General features: G+C 44.3%; 1 protein-coding gene across 1 annotated transcript in view; it reads left to right on the plus strand.

The window, feature by feature from the left end:
- ETFQO (electron-transfer flavoprotein:ubiquinone oxidoreductase) overlaps nt 1-24,580 on the plus strand; it is a 186,400-nt gene that overhangs the window by 73,401 nt on the left and 88,419 nt on the right. Inside the window, exons 6-11 of the mRNA XM_087390501.1 lie at nt 245-291; nt 380-454; nt 6,216-6,336; nt 8,469-8,533; nt 8,731-8,823; nt 8,949-9,051. Of these exons, the coding sequence (XP_087246627.1) occupies nt 245-291; nt 380-454; nt 6,216-6,336; nt 8,469-8,533; nt 8,731-8,823; nt 8,949-9,051 (504 nt within the window). The remainder of the gene's footprint in view (nt 1-244; nt 292-379; nt 455-6,215; nt 6,337-8,468; nt 8,534-8,730; nt 8,824-8,948; nt 9,052-24,580) is intronic.

Raw genomic sequence — 24,580 nt, forward strand, 5'->3', positions numbered from 1 at the left:
GAAGTTGTAACACAAAGTTGTAACACAAAGTTGTATCACAAAGTTGTATCACCTTCTCTTTCTTCATAAGTTCATGTTGGCACAGAGTCAACAGAGTTTGTAACTAATTACTCACACATGTTTATGCCCTTACAATTGCATGTCTAAGGTGGGTTAAGAGGATCATGTTACACATTTTTAATGTTGACAGTGCAAATATGAGATCCATCATCCAATTCCTAAAAGCTTTTCCTTGTGATTGTAGGAGAACTAACATTCTTTGCAGAGGGATGCCGAGGTTCTCTTTCTGAGGTCAGATTTTTTTTTCTTTTGGAAGCCTGTATTTGGCATAAGATTGAAGGCTAATATATTTAGTTATTACTGTTTTGATTCCTCACAGAAGTTAATTAAAAGGTTCAAGCTCCGGCAGCTTGTGGGAGCTCAACATCAAACTTATGCTCTAGGAATAAAGGAGGTACTATTCTATACATTTGCATCAACTGAATGTATGTGAATTGGCTTAATCAGCTGAATCAGCCCATCTAATTTTGTGTGTTTGCGTGCGCTGTGTTGTGTGTGGATCTTCCTGCGGCCCAACTAGAAGTGTTCTTTCACTGTTTTTACTAGCTGTTCTTCACCAGGGCAGCTATCATGTGTTTTCTTTTCAGCTTTTACTAGTTTATGAGTAGTAGCTGTCCCAGAGTGGGACAGCTATGAATGTACATTCTTCTTAATGAAAGGTTCTTTTACAAAAAAAAAGTGTGTGTGTGTGCATATACAAATACATATACATAAGTGTTGCTTTGCTTTTGCACTGATGACGACATAAGCATTGCTTTGCTTGCTAGGTATGTCTACCTTTTGTTTGTTTGTTGTCTGCTTTTGTTTTGTCTACATCTGTGCAAGAACCGGGGCTAAGACCTGCTGCCCATGTGCGAAATGCTCAGCCCATAGGCCCCCGTGATCTTGTGCTTTTTGATTGTGAAGCCGACGAAGTGCAGCCCGTACATTCTGTGTAGTGAAGTAGTGGGCCTGGGCATAGGGGACATATCTGGTGGTGTCTGCATCGGGACGTCATAAAGAGAGCATGCATATGTGTGCCAAACTTTTGGATCTATGATGGGAATATGAGGCTTTCTTTCCGATAGAAGCCCCCATCCAATGGTAGGTTCTCCTCCTCTGAATGATCTGATCACCTCATCCATCCTGTGTGTGAGGAAAGCCCGCCTCTTACTTCGTGTCAGTCGTTGGAAGATCCGCTAGGCCTCAGGTGATGTCAGATGGCCTAAGGTTCGTTCACGTGTGAGGTAAGCTCTCATCAATCTGCACTCATCATCATACCAAGGGTTTTGGGGCATCTTCCCAGTTGGGGCATGTGCGGATCGAATCATAGGGAAAGATCTGATGGCGGCGTCCTCTACCACTGAGGCGAGGGTTGGGTGAGATCTCCATCATCTCTAAGTGGTGAGACCGGAAGCTCCTGGGCTAAATGGCTCACATAGACGGGGTCAAGGGCGCGGTCAAAATGGATCTGGACCCAAGGGGATGTGGGATGGGCTGTCCCTGTGACTGGCATAACAATAGATAGACGAAAGGCTAGGTATGAGTGATGAGCCTTGAGTGGGGGGGGAGGCACAACAAAGTCATGTATCTGTGAGACGAATGCGAGGGGACCCACTAGGTTGTCCACTGTGCTTGTTCCCCCACCATGTGGGAAACATGTGAGCCCGCTAGATGATGACCATCTCTTGAGACCATTATATATGATCAGATCATGAATTGCCCCCAACTCAAGTAGGTGTCGCCCATACCCTGTCACCTGTGTTGCATCTGCTGAGTGTCTCACTATCCCAAGCTCTGCTGCATCTAGTTCCGGCACTATGAGAGAATCAGGAGAGAATCAGATGCAAAATCTAGTAGGCCTACTTGTCTATCTCTTGTACGTGCGTTGAAGTCACCTAGAAGAAGGATATCACCCTGCTTGGAGAACTCTATGATGTCATCATGTATCATCTCATATGGGCTATGTCCCTCTATAGTGACCTCATGTGCATACGATGATGTATCTGGGGGGAAGTAGCACACCGCAATGAGGATTGGTCGTGTATCTGGTGGCTGGATTCATACCCACATGTGTCGAGCGTGCTCCTCTCTCTCTACCACACATATATGAATGGTCTCATGTGTGTTCTAAAAAGGACAGCCACCCCCCCAGACCCATGTGCCCCGCTGTCTCTTCTCATCTCCTTCCTATGGGCTGACTGCCAAGCATATCCTGTCACTGTGGGCAATCCTCTCTTTGGACTCTCATGCATTTTGGTGCTGAAGATCATGTCTCTGCCGGTGTATTTTTCTAAGAAACCTCTCGGGTCAGACCAGAGGGTACCATTGCAATTCCATACTGTCATTTTCAAGCTATTATCCACTCCCATCATGTGCTGTGCACTCCACTTTCTCTCCTTTCTGGCCTCTCTGCTCTCTCTCGTATAATCACTTTGCCATCTCGGTACACAGCCACTTCCTTTCCTGTCTTGCTGTCATTACACGTACAATCCCCCCCTCCCGTCGGTGCTCTTGTTGCAATAGCTTGAGATCATCATCCAAGAAAGTCCTGGTGCCCTTCAGTGTTGTCCTCATGCTCATGAGGGTGGATCTATTTGCTGCTATCCGGAGCCTCACAATCAGTGGCCTGGTTGGTGCATCCTCTTGCCCACTTGCCAAGCTGTCTCACATGTCAAATTAACCCCCAGCTTACTAAATAAGGCTACACCATCTGCCCTAGGGGTGTCTCCTACTCTGAGCCCTCTAACCAGGACATTCAGGGCCTTGCTGTCCCTTCTTTTGTCTTCCTCTAAGGCATCTTTCTTTAATGATTTGCTGCATGAATTCAGCATGTTTACCTTTCAAAGTAGCCTGTAAAGTTACCATCTCTTTCCTAGGTGCCTCATTCTCAGATTTCAGCTCATCTGTGATCTTGCATCCTGCTTCTGAAATCCCCTTTGCATCCTTGAGCTGTTGCATTTGTTCTTTAACTCATTTAGGGGGGCAAGAAACTCCCCTTCCTCCCCATGTCATCTTGCATTTGGGCGTGTATATTTGAGAGCTCCTCTTTCCTAGTTTGTTTTAGCTTCTTCTGTATGCATTCAATCTCAACATCTCGCATTTTGCGCACCTCCATGATTGTTGATATGCACGCTTTGGCATTTGTGTCTTCCACCTCCTGTCCTTCGGTCCAAATGACGCTGCATTTTCTTTCTTTCTCGCCTCTTGCTTTCTGATCTGGTGAGCTGTCCATTGTGTAAGATTGACTTGAGTGTTGGTCTTTCTTGCAGGTTCAAGAGGGCAGCATACGGGGGCCAATGGCCCTGGTTCTCGGTGCAGGGCAAGGCCCAGGGCTGCTACAGCAGCCAATCTTGGCAGCAACCAAGCTATGGGCTGTCGTGCATGGCCCAAGGCACAACCTCATTGGGGTTGCTGCCAAAAAATTCTGCCCACAGTGACAATTACTGTCACAGCCTATCAAAGGCTTGAAATGCACCACAATGCTATGCAAATGCCCAAATATCTGCAAAAAATGGCAAAAGTCTGCAATTTGACTCACATTGAGTTCAAAATTGCTTGCAAATCTCCCAAATGCTCTTTCAACTGCCAAATTGCATCCAAAATGCAAAAGCCCCAAATTTTTGCAAGAAATTGCACCTAAAAGGGGCAAATCAACTAAAAGCCCCAAATTTGTACAATTCTCTGCAAAAAATGCAAAAGCTCCAAACTTCGAGCTGAAATTGAGTGAAATTATGGCAAGTTCACCAGAAGCCCCAATGTCATCCAAATTCCAAGTCTCCTGCAAAAGCCCCAAAATTTCACTTGCTACACAGAAATGCTTGCTTGTATCCACAGCCAAACAATGGCTCAAAGCAAAAATGCTCCTTCAAGAGAACAAGAGTCAGCAAATGTACGGACTGTTGCAGCTGACCAGAACCGTACGGTGTACGGTCAATGTACATAAATGCCTCAAAACTGCACTTCTACGGAAACTTTTGTACAATTGTACGGTGGAGTGACGGAATGCGGAGCTGGCTATACGGCGCTTTGACATGTACGGAATCAATACGATAGTATGGATGGCGGCGTTGAGGCAGTAGGTGTATGGAAATCACACGTATTGTACAGATGACGGCGCTAGTACAAAATGACGATAGAACTGCGCAGAGTTGTACGGGGATATACGGGCAGTAGGTACGGTATAGTCATACGGATTGTATGGAATGGCTGCTGGAGGTCACGAGCTGGAGCGGGATGGAGGCAAAAGGCCGGGCAGTAGGGCAACAGGAGCACAAGCAAGGAAAACCTACTGTGATACCAAATGTGAACAATGGAGAGTAGAGAGCAAGAGTGGAAGCTGAACATCTGAATAGAATGAGAGTTAGTACAAAATGAGAGTGAGGGGTTTTATCTAAGTGACAAAACCCTTATCCTATCCACTAACCGTAGTTAGGGATTGAACTGTGGTTAGGGGGAAAAACCTCAATGAGGAAAAAGTGCCCCTAACCTACTTATTGCAATACATTGGCCACTGCCTAGAATATAATAATAATTCTAACATTTAGGGGTAGCCCTCAAAGTGTTGTTCTATCACTTTCACTTGTACTTTGTCTTGCAATTGAGTACTGCTGCGATAACACAGCTCATTTTCCAGCTCTCCAGCTTTGTTTTGCTGCTCCATTGCTTCCATGCAACCCTTCAGACACTATGGACAAGACTCTCATCAACAAAACGTTGACCTTTACGAAACAATGTAGTGTCACGTTGCTTGATGCCCTCCAATGCTCCCGATGCTCTTGTTTCATGCTCATTCATCTTGATCCTCTTCACCAAAACCTTTATAAGAATATTTCAGCTTGATTGAACCTCAAAGGAAAGTGCATCATGCCACGTTTGTGTGTATTTGTCAAAACCTTAACCCAGATGCATCTCTTTGTAGTAATCACTATGCATATGCTATTGTTTGTACTCCTTCACACGATTAGTAAATCCTCTACATTTTGAGAACCATCGCCATAGAAATACCTTTTTTTAACTCAGCAGAACATGTTTCTCCCACAAAATCCCTATGTCGAAAATATGACATTTTCCTACCTGTACTTGTTTGCTTGTAACATTTAGCTATCGTCTTATGCATTGCCATCCTTATCGCCCGTTAAAGCATGGCATAAGAGCTCATACGGCCATTGCCTACCTCACATCTCTATTGCTCATCCATACTCACCAGGTGTATGTCCACACCGTGGTCTTCTCACAATCTTAGGTATGCACTAGTTCACAATGATCTTCTCACAATCTTAGGTAGGCAATAGTTCACCAACCATAATCTTCTAAATTGCATGTGACAACAGTCCATCACTCCATCGCACAGTTTACACCTTTGGGTATGTTTTTTCATCAAATTCCCCTTTCTTGCATTACCCAACTCCCTTAACAAAAAATAAGTGATCAAACCGTTGACTTTTTTTTACTGAGCTTAATAACACTAAATGCCTCTATACGTTTCATTCAATGATCCCTCGGCACCCTGACACATTTTAGCGTTGACGTGCACAACAAACAAAAAAATTAGCATCTCTCCAAATTACACGTTGCCTCCATGGCCATACCCCACGAGTGTACCGACTCCAATCTTGGCCCTCAGGTGAGCACACAATACCTTTATAGAGATGCTGGCGCTAGTGACCTCATTGGTGTGGAAAGAGTCATGTCCGGAAGCCACCGCGATCCCCTACATCCCTTTGGACTCCATAGGAAAGGTGAGTTTACCAAAAAAAGCTAGAATGGACTTGCGCACTAGTGCCCTCAAACCCACTAAACACTTCATTTGTCCATTACCTAAAATTTGACTTTATAGTATGTTCTCGGAGTACTCAAAATGATTGTTGTACAACTTAATAGGCATGGTCATCTTTTCTCCTTGCACTCATCCTTTGTATCTTGCTCTTTAGGAACATATTCCCTTTGTGATTTTATGTATGATGGCTTAGGAAATTTTCATAGATTCATTGTGACAATTTTGGTTTAAGTTTCAAATATCTGTTTTTTAGGTGGTTGTGTTATTCGAGCTCATTAGTTTGTGTCTTAAGAGTGTAATAAAGACATATAATTGGAGAAATCGAATGGAGTGTCCATATACTCTTAATGTATTTACTGAAGATTGGATTTTGTATAATTGTTTTCTTTTGTTGCAGGTTTGGGAAGTGGAACAGAATAAGCATCAACCTGGACTTGTTTTGCACACTGTAGGATGGCCTTTGGATACCAAAACATATGGTGGATCCTTTGTGTATCACATGGACAAGCATCAGGCCAGTTTCTATAAAGACTCTTAGTCCTCTATAATTTTATTTGGTTCGAATGGGTGCTTAATAGATTCATATTTGTAATAAACATGGGTGTGAAGATTGTGCTCTAGTATGGCTGTTCTTTTGCCCCCTGAATTTCATAGTGATTCTCTTGCATAATTATTTGTGTGACTTTATGACCGTGTATTTATATAGTGGTTGGATAAGTTATTGGAGCTACTGTTAGTGGTTGTTTAACAACACCAAGTTATAAAATGCTTGCTTTCTAAATCATATTTGTGCAATGTTTTTCTTGTAGACTATGGTGCATTAAAATAGTGCTACAGCCATCTATTTCATTAAAGAGGCTTCTATTAAGTATGAACAAAGCTGTGAGAGCAAGTGCTCAAGGCAAGAGTACATCCCACAAGATTAAAGACGTTCATTTTTTTTGTTTTTTGATTTAGACCTTGGGTTTATATACATCAAAGTCAATTGATGCAAGCAACTATTACCCCTTCCAAATTTGTACTCTATATAGAGGTACGAAGTAAACATTGTTAAATACTGTTTGTACCATAGCAGCAAGGGTATTGTACTCTGATGGGCTTAAAATCAGCTCAACACAAACCAAGGTAACCTCAACTCAGGTAACACTGGCTTAAAACGGAATGTTCATTTCAGCAACAATACACCCGTTTATGTCTAAGAGGCAGTTGAGAGGATCAGCATGATCAATCCCGTATTCGATTTTGGCAGATGAACGTTAGGTAAATTAAGGATATCAAGGCACTTTCAAACATGGTAAAGTAATGGAGAGTGAGTCCTTTGAACCCAAGAGTTGCAGCTATTGGATTGCCTGCATTGGATCACCAAAAGGTATCAACCAGTAATGGAGATTCCTGTATGGCATTCCCATCTTATTTCCCAAGGTGGTCAATTTAACAGAGACTTTACGTGAGATACACCAAAAATTTGTTAAAAATGAGAGTATAAATGCCTTGACCAGCAAACAACATGTAATGCTTGGGGCAAAGAGAGAGGGAGAGAGGGTTTATTGAAGTCTTCCAAAAACTGAAGGGTCAATGAGACTTAAAAACCATATACAATGAGAAAACCTGAAGGGGTGGGGCTGCTAAGCGGGCATCCATACTCAAGACTAATATCTAAATTTCATGAAAATGAAGAGAGGAACTTGCTACATTACTCAGGTATCTGTGGCGGGGCTCACACCGTCAGGTCCAATTGTCTATGAGGGAGCAAATTCAAACAAGGCCATTCTCATTTCTTGAGGAGTCCCTCAGCTTGCTTCTTTGCACAAATCAGTCTTCCTCTACAGACTCGGCTTGGGAGATTGTCACCAGACTTACTGCATGGCAAAATTGGAGATCCATATGCACAGAGGCATTAGAAGGGACTCAGATGTTTGCCTCACCACTTGTCGACTTGGCATATTTAGAACCTACCTGTGAGAGGTTTCCAATGGTATATATCATGATGGGGTTTCGACATGGGGGTGGAAAGATTCAGGGAAGATTCTTTTCTTCTAGGAATCTTCCAACATTCCCCATGTCCAAACCGCATCATTTGCAAAAAATTATCCATGCCTACCTTTGTGAGAGAATATTCTCAAGTGAAATTCTTACAGGGCCCAAAATGAGCCCCAAATTTCCTTAATGCCTTTGTTTCAGCAATGAATCCAAAGCATGTCACCACACCACGTGGCCCTGTTCTTCTGATAGCCCAACGAGCAGAACGTAGGACTCCCGTGCAATAGAGGCTAGGCAATCCTCTTTTAGGAGAGAGTAGGGTCATGGGTTATTTTCTACATATTCACCAACAGGGCCTTCGTAGCATTTCAACTCTCTAGATTGTTTACAAACTCGTCATTTCTTTTTCGCATGATCTTGTATAAGGGCTTTCGCAGGATTAATTTGGAAAAAAGGGTCTCGCAACATCTGTCTGTGAGAGAGTTAAGATATCACAACACTTTTCTGTTCTTGGCAAGTCTTACAATGCCTTTCTGATTTTTCATATATGGTAGTGTCCTGTCTGTATTTTCTATCTTTTGTTGGTATGTAGACTGGACATTTCAAACCACAAAGATGATCTCATTAATTCTGTAGTCAGAGCTAAGATTCTATTGCTTGGAACAGGTAGCAGTTGGATATGTGGTGGCTCTTGATTACAAGAATCCATATTTAAACCCATATGAGGAGTTTCAGGTGACGTTGGGAACTTAATGACAATTGTTGCTCAGTCTTTAGTGTTATTGAAGTTATAGTCTTGTGATTTGTCTTCCTGCAATCAGAGGTTTATCCTTTGTTCTTTTGCTGTGTGGATATGCCCCTTTCTACTTTGTTGGTGTATAGTCTGCCACATCATAATTGTAACACAACCTTCTTAGCACTTGTTTGGCCAGAGGTTTAAGCAGCATCCATCAATAAAGTCTCTCTTTGAAGGTGGGAGTGTATTACAGTATGGAGCTCGCACATTGAATGAGGGTGGATTCCAGGTAAACTGTAAGGGAAAATTTAAGTGGATGATGTGACCCTGCATGTTCCTTTGTGTCATCTTTTCGAGTGATAGATTGGTTCTCTCACTAATGGTTGCTAATAATGTGCTACATCTTCTTTACAGTCCATACCGAAACCTGTCTTCCCCGGGGGTGCTCTTCTAGGCTGTTCTGCTGGTTTCCTTAATGTACCAAAAATTAAAGGCACCCATACTGCAATGAAATCGGGTATTGCGACGATACAAAAAGTTTCCCCCTTTTGTTTTGTGCTTTTTCATTTTTCATAGATGAGATGAGATAATTGTATTAAAGTCCAATTGAGACCTATGCAATAAATTGAAGTAAAAGAGATCAAATCCATATTAGGATTGTTTCAAGAGTTGGCAAGATTGAGAAATCAGACCTCCCACTATAGCATCAATTCTTTCCTTAGCCTAGGGGGCGGCATGAAGCTCTTCTTTGCCTTTACTGACTTTCTTCCTCGACACCAGCCCTCACCAGATCCATAGCCACTGTCGGACGAGCTTGTCTTGTCTCTCCTCAGTCATCTGGTGGAGTTGGTCCCACAGACAACGTACGTAGGTCCAGTCACTCGGATCAATAAGATGATAGGGGATCCCCCTCAGTGTTCCTCTTTTTGGGTTTTCCCTCTTCGCAACTACAGCAGGAAGTATTCATTTTTTCTTGTCACAGACATCAGCCTTGGGTATGGGTGCCTGTTTAGTGGTCCCACCCCTTAGCTTTCATCGTATCTGTTTTTTTTTCAGTCTCATAGACCTTGAGGCCTTTCATAGATGTTAACAGAATTTATTTCTCACCCTTACCTTCTACTTACAACCAAGTGATAGGTTTGCAGCGCAATACAGAAAAAACAATACAACAACATGACCGCATCCAGTGGTGAACCCTGGAAACCTGCAAGAATGAAACAGAGCAGCCGATATCATGAATAAAAGTTAAGGCTGCAACAAAGCTGCATTGCACACTAGCCACAATCTTTGGCAACACAATGGCAAAGCTGCCAAATACAAGTTCCAAATAGTGGGTCAACCAAGAAAATGGCAGATTTGCTACAAGGAGTGTAGTTTGATGGGAATTTGGCTTGAGTTGACAACAATCTCCTGTGACTAAACAAGCCAAAGCGGGCAACATGATGGAGAAAGATATAAAGAATGAGTGCATGCAAGCTGCCATGGCAATGTGCACAAACATCACTAAAAAAGGTCAAGCAAGCAGGCACCGTCGATGTTCACAGCGTCATTAAAGTGGAACAAAACTGAGGGGGCGAGGGGGGAGGTTGCCAAAGTAGTACCGTAAGAGGACAAGAGAATGGATGGGAGGGAGGGGGGCTCGTTTTGAAGGCATCATCACCTTCCACCTATTTCTTCTCTTGCTGCAGGTTTTGCTGATTGGCTCCAGTGGGCTACTATGGATGGTGCCTGATGTCTTGGTGATAGTTGTGCCTTCTTTTTTGGTGTTGCAGGTTTTGTCTTCACATTGGTCTTTACATGGGATATTTTTGCTTAGCTTTCTCGCCTCCCTCTTCTTTTTGCTATATGGAGTATCTTTAGCTTCAAGATTTTGCATCAAATTGCATATCTACATCAGGCTTGAAACCTACCTTGGAAAATACTCTTCAAACTTAGAGAGAGGGTTGACCTTATTATAGATAATATACCTTTTTTGGCTTGCACATATCCATAGATATGTACTTTTACGATACACTCTTTGTACTTGTTTTTGTATTCCTTAAGCTTCTATACTACTTTTTTGGTTTACCTTGAATTGCTTTGTTTCTTTGAGCAAGGATTCACTCATTCGAGGATTGTCATGTAATTGTGGATAGTATTGTGTTATGAGTTTGAGAGAGGACATATTATTATTTGGCTCCAATTCATTGTTCAATGTCTATATATTCATATTTGTCGCTCTCTATAAGTTTTGCGATAATTTTTTGGGTTGCACCCTTTGGCACACTCATTTTATTCTTACTTTCTTTTGTGTATGCAATCAATATCGGCACCCGCTCATGTTGTAGCCACCCATCACTTGGAAACTTTCTTATATTAAGTGGAAAAGAATACACAAGAAAACATCTCTCGAAGGTTACACAATTGTATAGTACAAAACAACCATGGAAATTGATTAGGCCCAAGTGTTAATATTTTCTAGTATATATAGACTCAAAGCAACTTAAGAAAATATAAAAAAGCTTTTTTACCTTGCTTGGCAGCCCTTGTTGGGGGCTAGCCCTATCAGAGCTAGATTGGCCTCAAGTAGAGAGGCTTCAAGTGCTCTTCTCTTGGACTCTTTGGGCAGCCCTTGTTGGGGGACAAACCTATCAGAAACAGATTGGGCTCGATTGGAAAGACTTCATGTTGCCTTGTTTTCACCAATGATCCATAGTAAGCCTTCGATCCCGAAGCAACCCCACCACAATTTGATGCAGCATTCCACTTGTCATGCCTCAGGGATATGGATCTTGCACTATAGGGCGACGCAGACTACCATGGCTGGCCGTATCTTCATCCATGGCTTTGGCAGATGAGGGTGACCAGAGGTGTTGGTATGCACCTACATGCACATGGTTTGAGAGCTTGCTTATCTTGTCCACAAATGAAAGCAAGAAGACAACTTCCAGCAGGACTTCTTCATCGCTTCCTATTCCAATTGAAAGATGGGATATGTTGATTAGATGCCTCAAGCCTCTACTCTTGAGGCAACGGCTTGGCAAACTAGACAGATCAACCGAAAGATGGGATATGTTGATTAGATGCCTCAAGCCTCTACTCTTGAGGCAATAGCTTGGCAAACTAGACAGATCAACCTTTTGACAAAGTTATGTGCTGGTAAGATTTCCAAAATTGTCTCAAGAGGTCAATAGCCACGCTTTGACCTTTGTAGCTCCATCCTTATGAGTATTAAAGCTGTTGACAAGGGATGGATCCAATGATGCGGTGGCACTCCTATGGTAGCCCTTTGTCTCCATGTATTCAATTTTGAAGCCATTGTACCAAGGGAGCACAAACGCGTAAGTGGGAGTGAGACTTTGTCCCAACGTTCTTGTATTGATCTGTTGGCTATCGCTTGTCCTAAGGGTAATAATGGCAATGGAAATGAGAGCCTATCTAGCTAGACTAGAGGTTATTGAATTAAGGGTAGTTTGAAAGATTGAAGAAGCTTTCACATGCCAACACAAGAAAAGGAAGAGGGTGGGGTCAGCCCATAGAGAGAGGAAGATGGAGATTGAAGAGACAAGGAGACGATGGCAAGGGGGAAGCCCCCGGGGATGGAGGAACCCCATGAGATTGGAATGGGAGGAAGAGGCTAGCTAGAAGGCCATATTTGACGAGTAGGAATTAAAATGAGGGACAAAGGAGGAAAAGGCCCCACCCAGTCAAAAAGATGCTTGAAGGGGCTGCGATAGGTGTGGGCAGCATGGAGGTAAGGTAACCGAACGAATGGGAGAGAACTCTTGAAAGAGGTTGGGTTAAAAGCGGGGGAGGGAGCATTCCCATAAGTAACATGTAAGGCAGCCTTTCCATGGTCCATCAGGACAATTTGGTCAAAGTATATTCAGATTGTCCAATTCAAGATCACGATCAATGGCCTTGGCAAGGGTCATCTAACCACTCTCTAACGACCTCGTGCTCCTTTTCCACCACCCCTGCCTTTGCCTCTGCCTCTACCCTTGCCCTTGCTTGTGTCCCTCTATGCAGGAAGAGCAATAGTTGACCTACAATGTGAATGAGTAACTAATCTATCTATGGTCTGCAGCTCTATGTAGCAATGCATATATCTCCTTCTCATCAGCTTCAACTGTAGCATAAGTGGGCAGCTTGGTTATGTCAATGCTTGGAAGCTCCACTTGCAACAAAGTTTAGCAGCATGTGTCTTTTTTTTCAAGAAAATTACTTCATTAAGTATGAATGAAAACCGCGAGAGCAAGCTCAAATGCGGGAGTACATCATGCAATGCATGAGGAAAAAAAACAGCTCAAAATGAGCTAATAAAAAACCAAGGCGGAGGCTGAAAATGCCACCTCAACTTTGAGGGAGACTCAGAGAAGAAAGGAGATCCTCTCCAAACTTTGAAAAAAGTAACTCTCCTGGCAGTGGTTGCTCTGGAGGATCCCTGCATGCTCGCACATATGGCCATCAGAGTGTGTACTGTGTTGGTCCATAGCTTGGGAAGGGTAAACCTGGATACCCTCCATCGCCTCTGTACACTTGGCTCTCCAAATATGCCAAGCTGCAATGCTAGCCATAATCTCCTAAGACATGTCTACTGAGGCATGAGCAGCTTTGAAAGGAGTGAAGGGAACTGGAGGGAACAAGACTCCACTGAGAGTCGCCATACAATGAGAGTTGGATCTGGATCATGTCCCTCGAAAAACACCTGAGGGCCAATAAGAGATAACCAAGCCACTGAAACTCCAAGTCATATAGAAAGGTACTGTATGAAAGATATTGAAAATCCTAGCAACACCTTTCCAGATCGTCCTCGCCTGTGTGCACTCCCAAAGGCAATGTTGTATTGACTCAACTGCAATGTGATAACAAGGACAAGTACGGTCAGCCTTGAACCTGGATCTCCTAAATAGCAGCATGTGTTCAATGCTGTGATTCCTAAATATGTTTATAATTATAGATGCTAGAACATGTTACAATAGACTCAAGCTTCTATTACCTGCATATATCTCCTCCTCATCAGCTTCAACTGTAGCATAAGTGGGCAGCTATGTAAATGATCAAAAAGGATAAAGGTCAAGGTCCTTGGTGAGGGTGACATGGCACTAGACTAGGTGGATCTAAGGCTAAGGGACCTAAATGCATGAAATGTGCCAAGGGGCAAATAGTTTCAATGATATCCCAAGAGAGGGGTAAATGATGCATTAAGGAGGGACCCTAAAATGAAGACATGTAATTTTGGGGCTGGTGCAATTGTGTAAGCAAGAGCTTTCACGTAACAGTTTATTTTTTTTCTGAGAGCTTGCAACCACCGAGGTTGGCTGGGAGGATAATCGATGTGCCTATGCCCGTGATTGGAGAAAAACAGAGACAAACAGAGACGTATCAGATTTTCGCGTATCATTTGGTATCAGAGCAACATGTGATTGGAAAAGTGGGATTACAGACTAGCGATCGCAAGAGGTCTGGGACTGGCTGGGCATATGACGACGGACAATATGGAGCCCAAATTCTACACAGATTGTAATTTGGCAATTCGTCAGTCTGGGTAGCGTTGATGAGCAGCACACGACGAGAGCTACTATGTGGTCTCGGAACTAGCTGTTGTGATATTTAGGGCATTAATTGTTCACGGACGTCATTGCAATTCAAAGAATCAGGGAGAACGTCGTTAACCTCCAAGCTCGAATAATTAATTCACAGGATATCAGGGTGGCGCACACGCTGGTCACGGTTTGGTGCTCCTTGGCATCGCGTGAGGAATTTGGTTAGTACTGAAGACTGGGACGGAACATTATATGATTGGCTGGCATTCGTATCGTGGGTCAATTGATGTGTGAAGTTCGTGAGTAAAATCGTCACGTAGAACAGTCTTCTTCGTCATCGAATTGATCACTTTGGTGTAGTTGTTAATTACGTTTATTTACGGGCATAATCTTGGAGCGTGAAATAGTTTAGCTTGAGGCTAAGGTCACAATAGTATCCAGTGGAATTTGGTGAAGGAGATCCCGGGAGCAGACAACCGTTGGGATGGTGGTATTGACAGGGGACACGTCATTTAAGGTCTTTGGACCTTGAAGAAAAAAAAAAGAGAGAGAGCCACGTCATCCATTCAGGATAGATTATAAATGCAGATTTGGAGTGGCTTACAGGGATTGGTTGATCTCTTCATGCAGCAAAAATATAACCAAGGAGCTCTCTATACCTTCTAAGCTTTGTTGGAGTATTTGCTTGTTTATTTGCCTCCGTGTTTGAGTCAATTTGGATTGCAGGAGTTTTCCCTAGTACAGGGAAAAGTGATTTTGGTTACAGTGTGATATATGCTTTGTTTGCTGTGAATTTGGAAGTTGGGCTTTCGATTTGTAAATACAGTTTCAAGCGGTGTTTTATTATTTATTCCTTAAAAAAAACCCACCCATCAACCTAAATGGAAGTAGAAGAAGAAGCTTCTGGGATGGATCCCGTAGAGTCGGGAGTCCGGCCGTCGACCCCGCAGGTGTCGCGCCCAGCAGGTCATGCACTATTTGGCAGAATTGCAATGTTAGAGGATGCCTTGCAACAGATTTCAGCGCAACAGTTACAAACAAATGTAGGGCAATCTGAGCTTAGTAAAATGGTACATAGTATGTCTGCTAGACCATCCTGTGAAGAGAAAGGTAAATTTTCAATGGAACTGGAGTCTAATGTTCATACGGTCAAGCGTAGGAGGGCTAAGGTGCCTAATATTGCCAATTATAGGCCAGAAAAGTATTCTGGTCGGATGTCTGACCGTAGTTCCGATATCATTGAGACCTGGTTACACAAATGGGACGAGGCATTCGCCATTTGTGAAATCAGGAATGATATGAAGAAAATCTGCGAGGCCACCCATATGTTTAATGAGGCAGCGGATAGGTGGTGGATAAAACAACAGAAAGATGGAGTGGCATCCACTAGTTGGGAGGGGTTTAAAAAGGAATTTAGAAAACACTTCCTACCTCCTGACGAAGCATCCCGAGCTTGGGATCAGTATCGAAACCTTCGCCAGAGAAATTTATCAGTGGCGGAATACACTGATAAGTTTAGAGAAAGTGTAATGAAGGTTGATGAACCCCTACCTTAGTCAATCCAAGTAAAAGATTTTATCTTTGGATTGAATGATCGGATAAAGATGGAAGTTCGGGCTAAGTATGCGAACACGCTAGATGAAGCAATTGCCGTAGCCCTGAACTATGAGGATGCAAAAGGAAACAGACCAAGTGGGTTTGTGCAGGTTGGGACTCAGTATGGATATCCGAAGAAAACTGGGTTTAAGAAGAAGTGGATTAGCAAAGGGAGTGCCTCACAGCCTAGTGGTCAAGCCAAGCAGGCGAAACCAGTTGAGACTCCTAAATCATAGCTCATCCCTGAAACAATCTGAGAACTCCTCTGTTATTTGATCAGCCAGCTTGGCCATCTCTCCATTTTGGACAACATTAGTGCTAGCCGAAGAATCATCAACCGGCTTTACCGATGCTGTACAAAGAAACAAAAACTCTTCTTGAGCTTTTCGAATTTCCATTACGGAAACCAATGGTCCTTGAGGTATATCTTTTTCACCTCGTAAGACATATAGCACATCATTCATCTTGAATTGATAAATGTGCTTTTTCCAATCTATGGCTAGATTCTTCCTAGAATGCCAAGCCTTACCCAGGGCTATGTCTGCATGAGCAAGCTTAGTCATTTCAAAATCAAGCTTCTCAGCATAGTCGTGAATTCGAAGCTCCAACTGGGTAACCCTTTGGTCCCATACTTCAGTTGAACTTCCATCTGCCATCCTAACTATCTATGCATAGTCAGATGGGCTAGTCTTTAGTTTCAGCCTCTTTACAAGCTTGGAGTTAATTACATTGTGCATTGACGCTGAGTCAAACAACACAATGACATCATGATCAGCTACTTGCCCTTTCATCCGTCTCATTAAAGGCTGTATACCCCATTGCTGCGGGCTTTGACAGGATATTATCAAGTGCACTAGTTACTAACTTAGCAACAGACACAGATAACAAAACAGGTACTGACCTTTGAGAAGATCCCACTAGCTGAATCTATATCTGTTCTGCTCTGGGACTTCCCTCCATTTCCACGTCGCATTTTGAGATCACCATCTCAACCATCCGACGATCCTTGTTTCGTGGACAATCTTTCCATTGATGAGGCTGAAGGCATCCAAAACACAAGCCTTCTCTCCTCGCTTTTTCCCTTTGCTCTGGGTTCAAAGAAGACTTCGACCAAGCCCGGGCTGCCATTGGTGTTACTTTTCTTTTCATTCCAATGGTTACCTCCAGAGCGGAATGTTCAGCATAAGATTGAACAAATCCCGGGGGCAAAACTTGTAAATAGACCTCCCTATAGGTTGAGTTTTACCGAAGAGACGGTTCGTACATCGGAAAGTTTATAGTACACTTTATTGACGATATTCTGGTATTCAGTAAAAGCATTACTGAGCATCACGAACACTTAAGAATAGTGTTCAGTACTTTGAGGAAAGCCAATCTTTATGTAAATAAAAAGAAAACTATGTTGTGTATGGTAAGACTTGAATATTTAGGATTAATAATTACTCTTGAGGGGGTAGAAATGGATCCAAAGAAAGTGGCTGCGATATTGACTTGGCCAATCCCTCAGAGTTTGACCGTTTTGCGATCATTCTTGGGATTTGTCCAATTTTATCGAAGGCATATCAAAGGATATTCTGAAATAGTATCGCCATTGACTGATCTGACCTCAGATAAAGTACCTTTTATATGGGGACAGAATCAACAGGAAAGTTTTAACATCGTGAAACAAGCTGTGGTCTCAGGACCGGTGTTAAAAATAGTTGATCCCCAGAAACCGTTTTGACAAGGGGGTGGAGGAACTACCCCCCTCTTGAGGATCAGGCAATGCTCCATACCTACGCTCTATTGAGCCTGAAGGAGCTACAACCGAAGTCAGCTCAAATCACAACAATTGAGTGGAGTACACCACTTTGAGTGAAATTTGCTAGTTCACTCGCCTCCAATAACTTGAACCATAGACACATGGCAATAATGGATCCTAGGGGCAAAGATCCCGGTACTCCATATCCTTTCAGACTTGCAGCACCGCAAGCTGAATCAGTTCAGCCAATCTATGCTAGACTTGGATCCTTGCCTCATGGTTCAAATCAAATACCAACGGGCATGTACTAAATGGATTTACTGCTCAAGCCATGCCAGGCAACAAGAGCATCCAAAACAGGCATGTGATACATGGATGTGCTGCTCTAGCCATGACGGGCAACAAGAGCAATCCAACAGTAGCAAGGAATACTTATTCAGCAATTTACCATACAGCCTAGAAAGAGGAGACTCCATCTTCTGACTGATACAAAAACCAACAAAACTGGAAAAGAAGAACCATCCTGCAAATTACAATGTAAAACTAGCAGGGAATAAACATCCTGCAAAGAACAAAGCAGCCTAGAAAGAGGAGACTCTCCAATTTCTGGCTGTTACAATTATTCATACCAATAGTACTGCTTTTTACTAAAAGAAAACAAATCTCCTAGCGCATGTGGCTGTTCTTTTTAGCTTCTTGTGCTCCCATAGGTTGTTTCCGTATACGATTGGGGCGATTGGCGTGATGGCCCTCCTCTTTGCAAAGGAAACACTTTCCAGCTTCAAATAGGTCTTGCCGTTCCTCAGGAGACAATCTCTCTGGGGTACTAGGCTTACTATCAGGTCTCGGTTCCATATCAAACTTGACTTTGGTCTTGGCAGATTTCCTTTTTGTAAAAGAGTCATCCTGTTGCTTACCTTTGAACCATGGAGTCATCCCTTGCATGAGAGCATAGGCTGTAGTAGCATTCTCAATCAGTTGATATATGTTGGAGACCTTTGTCTTGGTGCAATCGTCATGAGCTCCTTTGGTAGCCCACAACAATACTTTTCTACTTGCTCAGACAATAATATCGTCCTATACGAACTGACTGGCAATAAGGCCTCCCAGAACTTTTTGTTATACTCTTCAAGATTCTTACCATTTGCGGCATCCAGCTTATGCCATGCTGTCATTATATCCACTTCAAAAGTGATGGTGAGCCAAGCAGATGAGAAAACTTGCTTGAACTCAACCCAAGTGTTACGGGCTTTACCTTGCACAAGCAAATTGGTCCACCATTGGAGTGCGTTACCCTTCAAGAAGGTGGCTGCCTTTCGTACCTTGGAAGACTCTGTGAAATGACCACCCGCACACTTAAGTGGTCTGAATTATGCTGAGGGTGCTCGGCTGCTGCTGCTCCCCGCTCCTCGTGCTGCCCTTCCTCCTTGCTGCTCCCCTCCTTGCTGCCCCCTCTTTCCCCTCCTTGCTGCCTCCTCCCTCCCCTCCCCCCTACCTGCTACTCCCCCCCGCCTCCCCTCCCTCTCTCCCCTTCCCTACCCCCCGCGCACCGCTGCAGCCCTCCCCCCCGCGCTGTTGCCCATGCAGCCCCCCCCCTCCCCCGCGCTGCCGCCTGCCTGCGTGCCCCCCCGCGCTGCTGCCTGCACAGCACCCCCGCGCTGTTTCTTCGCTCCCCCCCCTGTGCTCCTCTCCTCCACTCCTCCTCTCCTCTACCCTCCCCTCCTCTCTTCTCCTCCTCTCCTCCTCCTGCCCCCTTCCCTTCCCCTCTCCCTCTTGCTGCCCTCCCTTTCTCCTTTCTGACTCCTCCTCCTCATTCATTCTCCCTCCTTGCTCAATCTTCTCTCTCCCTCCCTCCTTTCACCCTCTCCCTTCATCAGGTGTACCCCCTATTCTTTAGGGGTCTCCTGGGCTTCAGGAAAGCGGACGGAGTTTCTTTGTGTTTGAGTCAGCCTTTCCCACCTCGATTGACGAATGGGTACGCATTCAGTCAATCCGTTACCGCACACACCGGCCGCGAGAACTGTCACTTTCTCAAAAGACGAGCTGCAGCAGTTGCAAAAGGATTGAGAGCATGAGTGTTCCACGACTCTCTTCACACGCATCTATGGTTCCCACCCCTCCAGATCATAGGCTAGAGATTGGATGCTTGCGGTGCTTCCTCAGGAGCTGGCTCCCCACCTTAAGGATGTACGTTTGTTGGGACGAGGTTTCTTTGAGGTTTGCCTAGATTCCCCGGACGTCAGGAGAGACTTGCTACAGACTGGGTTTCTCTTTCTAGGCTACGGGAGGATTTTTTTGTTTCCCTTTCAACTGGGCTTTGACCTAGTTAACGATGACAAGCACGGAGTTTCCATCTTCATCAGGTTCCCTGGTCTACCTTCAGTTTATCACTGGCTTCTTTCAGTTATTGACGAGAGGTTTGGTGTGGTAGCAGAGATCCCCCCTCTTCTTGGCGAGCCTTCGTTGGCTATTGAGGCGGTCAGGATGGATGGGGTACCCAGGGTTAGGATCTTTGTCGAGGACCCTAACATTTCAGATGACCATATCATGCTACAACGACCCCATGGGTCTTTCTTTCGCCAGAGATTTGAGATTGCAGGTCGTCAGGATCAGTGCAGGATTTGTAGATCCTCCGGGCACTTCGCTAGAGATTGCCCAAAGAAGAAGAGGCCAAAAAAGCAACCAGCTCGTACTAGGTTACGACAGGGATCAGGAATAGGACCTAGCGCTCCACAGGCACTGCCTCAAACACGGGCTTTCCCTCCTCCTAGGGCTGCCCGAGTCACTCCTGCACACCGCGCTACCTTTGGCCCTCGGTGGGTTCCGGTTGCGGGGTTAGGCCCTCTACTTGAGATCATACTTCCGTCACTCCGGAGACTACCCCTCAGGAGCCTCGGGAGGCTACCGCCGTGGAGCCTATTGTTCAGGACCTTCTTCCGCTCCACCACAGGATCAGGTTATGCCTCCTTCAGCATCCCAGGTTGTTGGCAACTCGTCCGCAGCACTTCTTGATCATGATGCAGCACAGGTGCCTCCTTCTGTTGACAGAGGGAAAGGGGTCTTACATTCTTTCCCTGCTTCGGTAGGAATCCTTCGGACTCCTTCCTCAGGATTGGCTCAGCGGAATTCCTTTTCTGCTCTTGAGGACCTGTGTGACCTCCCAGATGATGATTTGTACCCTCCACTTTCGGAGAGCCAGTTATCGGCACCCCCTTTGAGAGATCCTTCTCTCTCTCACCAGTGGACTTTTCTTCCCTTGGACCTCGTGTGTATGGCAGGAGGTCAGCTCCGGTAGAGGGTTCCTTTTTTGCCACCAGGTCGGGTAAGGTATTCTAACCCGCTTCCTCCCGCCAATGAGGATAGCCAGTTGGAATATACAGGGGTTGGGCGGCATCCCTCATCGCTGTCACAGACAGCTAATAAGGAATTAGCTTCATCCAGGTGTGTCAGGTGGTTCCTTAGACATTCTTTTTCTATAGGAACACAAACTGGATGCGAGAGATTGCTCCAAGTCAGGTAAACTGCTTTTAGGCCGGACGTTTTGGCTTGTTGCCTTGGGAACTAGAGGAGGTACTTGCATATCAGTTTCAGACTCTATCCTCCCTCAGGTCATTGGACACGGTACCATCACCCCCTCCAGGGCCCAGTGGATTTTGCTTATGGTTAACAGAGGTAAGGTTGGTTTCCTCAACCTCACGCTCCGAATAATAGAGGGGACCGTGTTCTTTTTTGGAGAAAGTTGCTCTCATGGGCTGACATTGCAGATTCTTGGATAATTTTGGGTGGCTTCAACATGGTTGAGGCACCATCCGATAAGAAAGGGGGAAGAGAAGGTGGTATTCACTCCCTTGAGAGAGCAGCTTGGGATGCCTTCTTGTTCAGATTCAGTGGTAGAGATGTTTGGTGAGATGATGTATTTCATATTCAGTGTCAGTCACTTTTTTCTTCGTGGTCGAACTGTAGGGTGCAGATGCCTATCCATGCTCGGATTGACAGATTCTATGTGGATGATTGGGCTCTTGATAGAGGGGAGACTGTAGGAACAAAGTGGAGACAGGTTGTGAACACAAGTGAGCAAGAGTGCACACACAGGAAAGCTCCAATAGAAATGTTCAAATGAAACAATACAAGTACTTGGTATATATAGTACCCAAGTACTATTGGTCAACCATAGGGTTGACTTTATGCCTACAACACCATATTTTTGTAATCTCTTACAAATCCCCCCTCAAAGATATGGTTGAAAGTACCTTGGAAACATCTCAGGTGTACCCTGTAGTACCTATAGTACCATGGTTGCACAAATTCATCCAGATGGATATGCATCCTATGGGAGTATATGAAAACAATGTCGTCGTGAATCACTTCACAAACCCCCTTGACATTGTGAGAATGTTCAGCAGTATCATGCTTACTCAGCTTGAGTCCCTTTTCCAATGGAGTAGCCACATGCTTACACTTTGTCTATGACATAGAGATCCCATCATGGGCCTGCCAAAACTCAATGCCAAGACAATAGTGCAATAGGCCCGAATCTGTCATGTCAAAGTTGTGACATAAAGCGGACTGCACTGCTGTAATTTGCTGCAAATCACTGCTAGTGAGTATAATGTCATCCACATATAGTACCAACATGACCAATTCTGATTTTTTCTTCAGAACATACAGATTTGGCTCTGTATGAGTGTTTACGAAGCCCTGGGACAGCAACAACTGATGTATCTTCTGATACCACGCACGAGGTGCTTGCTTTAGCCCATATAGAGCCTTCCTGAGCTTGCATACCTTGTGTTCTTGTCCCTTCAGCTCAAAACCTTGGGGCTGATGTACATAGACCTCCTCTTTAAGATCTCCATTGAGGAAAGCGGTCTTGACATCCATCTGGTACACTGACCAACCATAAAACGCAGCAAGAGAGATGACAGAATGAATGGTGGTCATCTTGGCCACTGGAGCAAATGTCTCCTCATAATCTATCCCCTCCTCTTGTGCATACCCCTTGGCAACCAAACGGGCTTTGTATTTCTCAACAGTGCCATCTGAATGTTATCTCACCTTATAAATCCATTTCGTGCCAACCACATTTTTCCCAATGGGCACATCAACCAAGTCCCATGTGGCATTCTTCTCAATGGATTTAATCTCAGCTTCCATAGCTTTCTGCCATGCCGGATTATGCTGAGCATCCTTGAAGCTCTGAGGCTCATTTTCAGCTTCCATCACTGAGGTCATCAAAGCAAAATTGACCTTTTGCTGATTTTTTTGAGTGCTGGCCTTGGTTTTCCCCAAAGTAGGCTGATCCTTAGCATCTTGAAGGGTCAACCTTGCCCAACATGGAATAGATTTCTCTGCTGTACCACTCGGAGCTGCATCAACATCTTTAGTGGCCTCACGACGTTGATAATGCCTCCAAACATGAGGCTGTCTATTCTCATTAATTGGCTGCAAATCTGAAACATTTGAGAGTGAGCCATCCTCAACATGTGGCAAGCCATCTGAACTATGAGAAGTAGAAGGGGAAGCATCAGGAGACTCCGTCTCATCATCCTCAAACTAGATGATGTCCAAAGAGATGTCATCGTATGGTGGCAAGTCTGCACTAGCGGGCTGCATGCGCTCATTCTTAGCAAAGAAAACATCTCTGCTGATTATTACCTTCCTGGTAGCGGGATTATAAAGCCTAAATTCCCTGCTTTCAGTGCTATATCCCATGAAGATGCATTTGACACTCTTGTCATCAAGCTTTTTCCGATGTGCATATGGAACCAAAGCATATGCCACTGAGCCAAAAATTTTGAAATGACTAACCTTTGGCTTAAAGCCATACAAAGCCTCAAATGGAGTCACATTAACCAGAGCTTTGGTAGACATCTGTTCTCAATATAAGTGGCTGTCACAACTGCTTCTCCCCAAAAAGCCTTTGAGACTCTCTTGAATTCAAGCATGCATCTCGTCATTTCCATGAGAGTACGATTCTTCCTCTCAGGGAGGGGATTCTGATGTGGTGTGTAAGGGCATGTCAAGTGATGTTTAATCCCATGTTGCTTCAAAAATCCTTGGAATGCATGTGACATGTACTCTCCCCCTCTATCTGAGTTGAGTGTTCCAATTCTAGAATTGGTTTGGTTCTCAGCCATAACTTTGAACTCCTGAAACCAATAGAACACCTCAGATTTTTCCTTCATGAGAAAAAGCCATGTGAACCTGGAGAAGTCATCTATAAAGGTCACAAAGTACCTTGTCACAAAGTACCTTGCTCCTCTATGCGTGGGAATAGTCATGGGGCCACATACATCACTGTGCACTATCTGCAACATTCTGGTTGCCTTGACCCAATTCTTGCCTTGTTTACTGAATGGCAAGCGATGCAATTTGCCAAGTGCACACCCCTCACACACTTCATTTGTTGGTTGCTGTAATTTTGGCATTCCCCGAGTCATATTATTGTTGTACAAGTAGGACAATGCCCTGTGATGGACATGTCCAAATCTGGCATGCGATAAATCAGCCTGGGAAGTGTTTGCTACAGCCAATACCTTCTAATCATAAGGCTGAGCATCAAGCTTGTATAAGCCTTTGTCATATGTGTCTGTTGCTACAACCTCATACTCTTTCTTTGGATCCTTGATCCTGCATTGGTTATCTTGAAATTCGACCAACATATGTTGATGATGGGCAATGTTTGAAACTCAAATCAGATTTTGCCTCAAATCTGGAACATACCAAATATCTCGGATATACTTAACTTTCCCATTGTCAAGCTGAATGGGAATGTGCCCAACTCCGATGATGTCTTGAGAAGCATCATTGGCACATGTAACCTGTCTGCCATGAACAGGTGTGATGCTCTCAAACCACTCCTGGCGAGGAGTCATGTGCTTAGTAGCACCATTGTCGATATACCATGTATCACTTGCAACAAGGAAAGCATCCCTTGATTGATTTTCAGCATTCAAATCCCCCCGGCATCCATCTTCTCATTAAATGCAACAAACACCTTGGGTAAGATGAGCTTCACCATGTGCATCTGAAGCACGAGTTTCAGTGGGGGCAACAAAATTACTGCTAGACCTGTCCCTTTGCCTCTTCTTTTCATTGGCAATCCTTTTCAGACACTCTGCGATGTAATGCCCTGGCTTGCAATAATTGCATTTGCCCTTTTTCTGATTTTTGCTTGAGCTTTG

This window comes from Dipteris shenzhenensis, chromosome 19 (genome assembly GCF_047967505.1).
Source record: "Dipteris shenzhenensis isolate YYH24624 ecotype China chromosome 19, Dip_SZ_1.0, whole genome shotgun sequence".
Lineage (NCBI taxonomy): Eukaryota > Viridiplantae > Streptophyta > Polypodiopsida > Gleicheniales > Dipteridaceae > Dipteris > Dipteris shenzhenensis.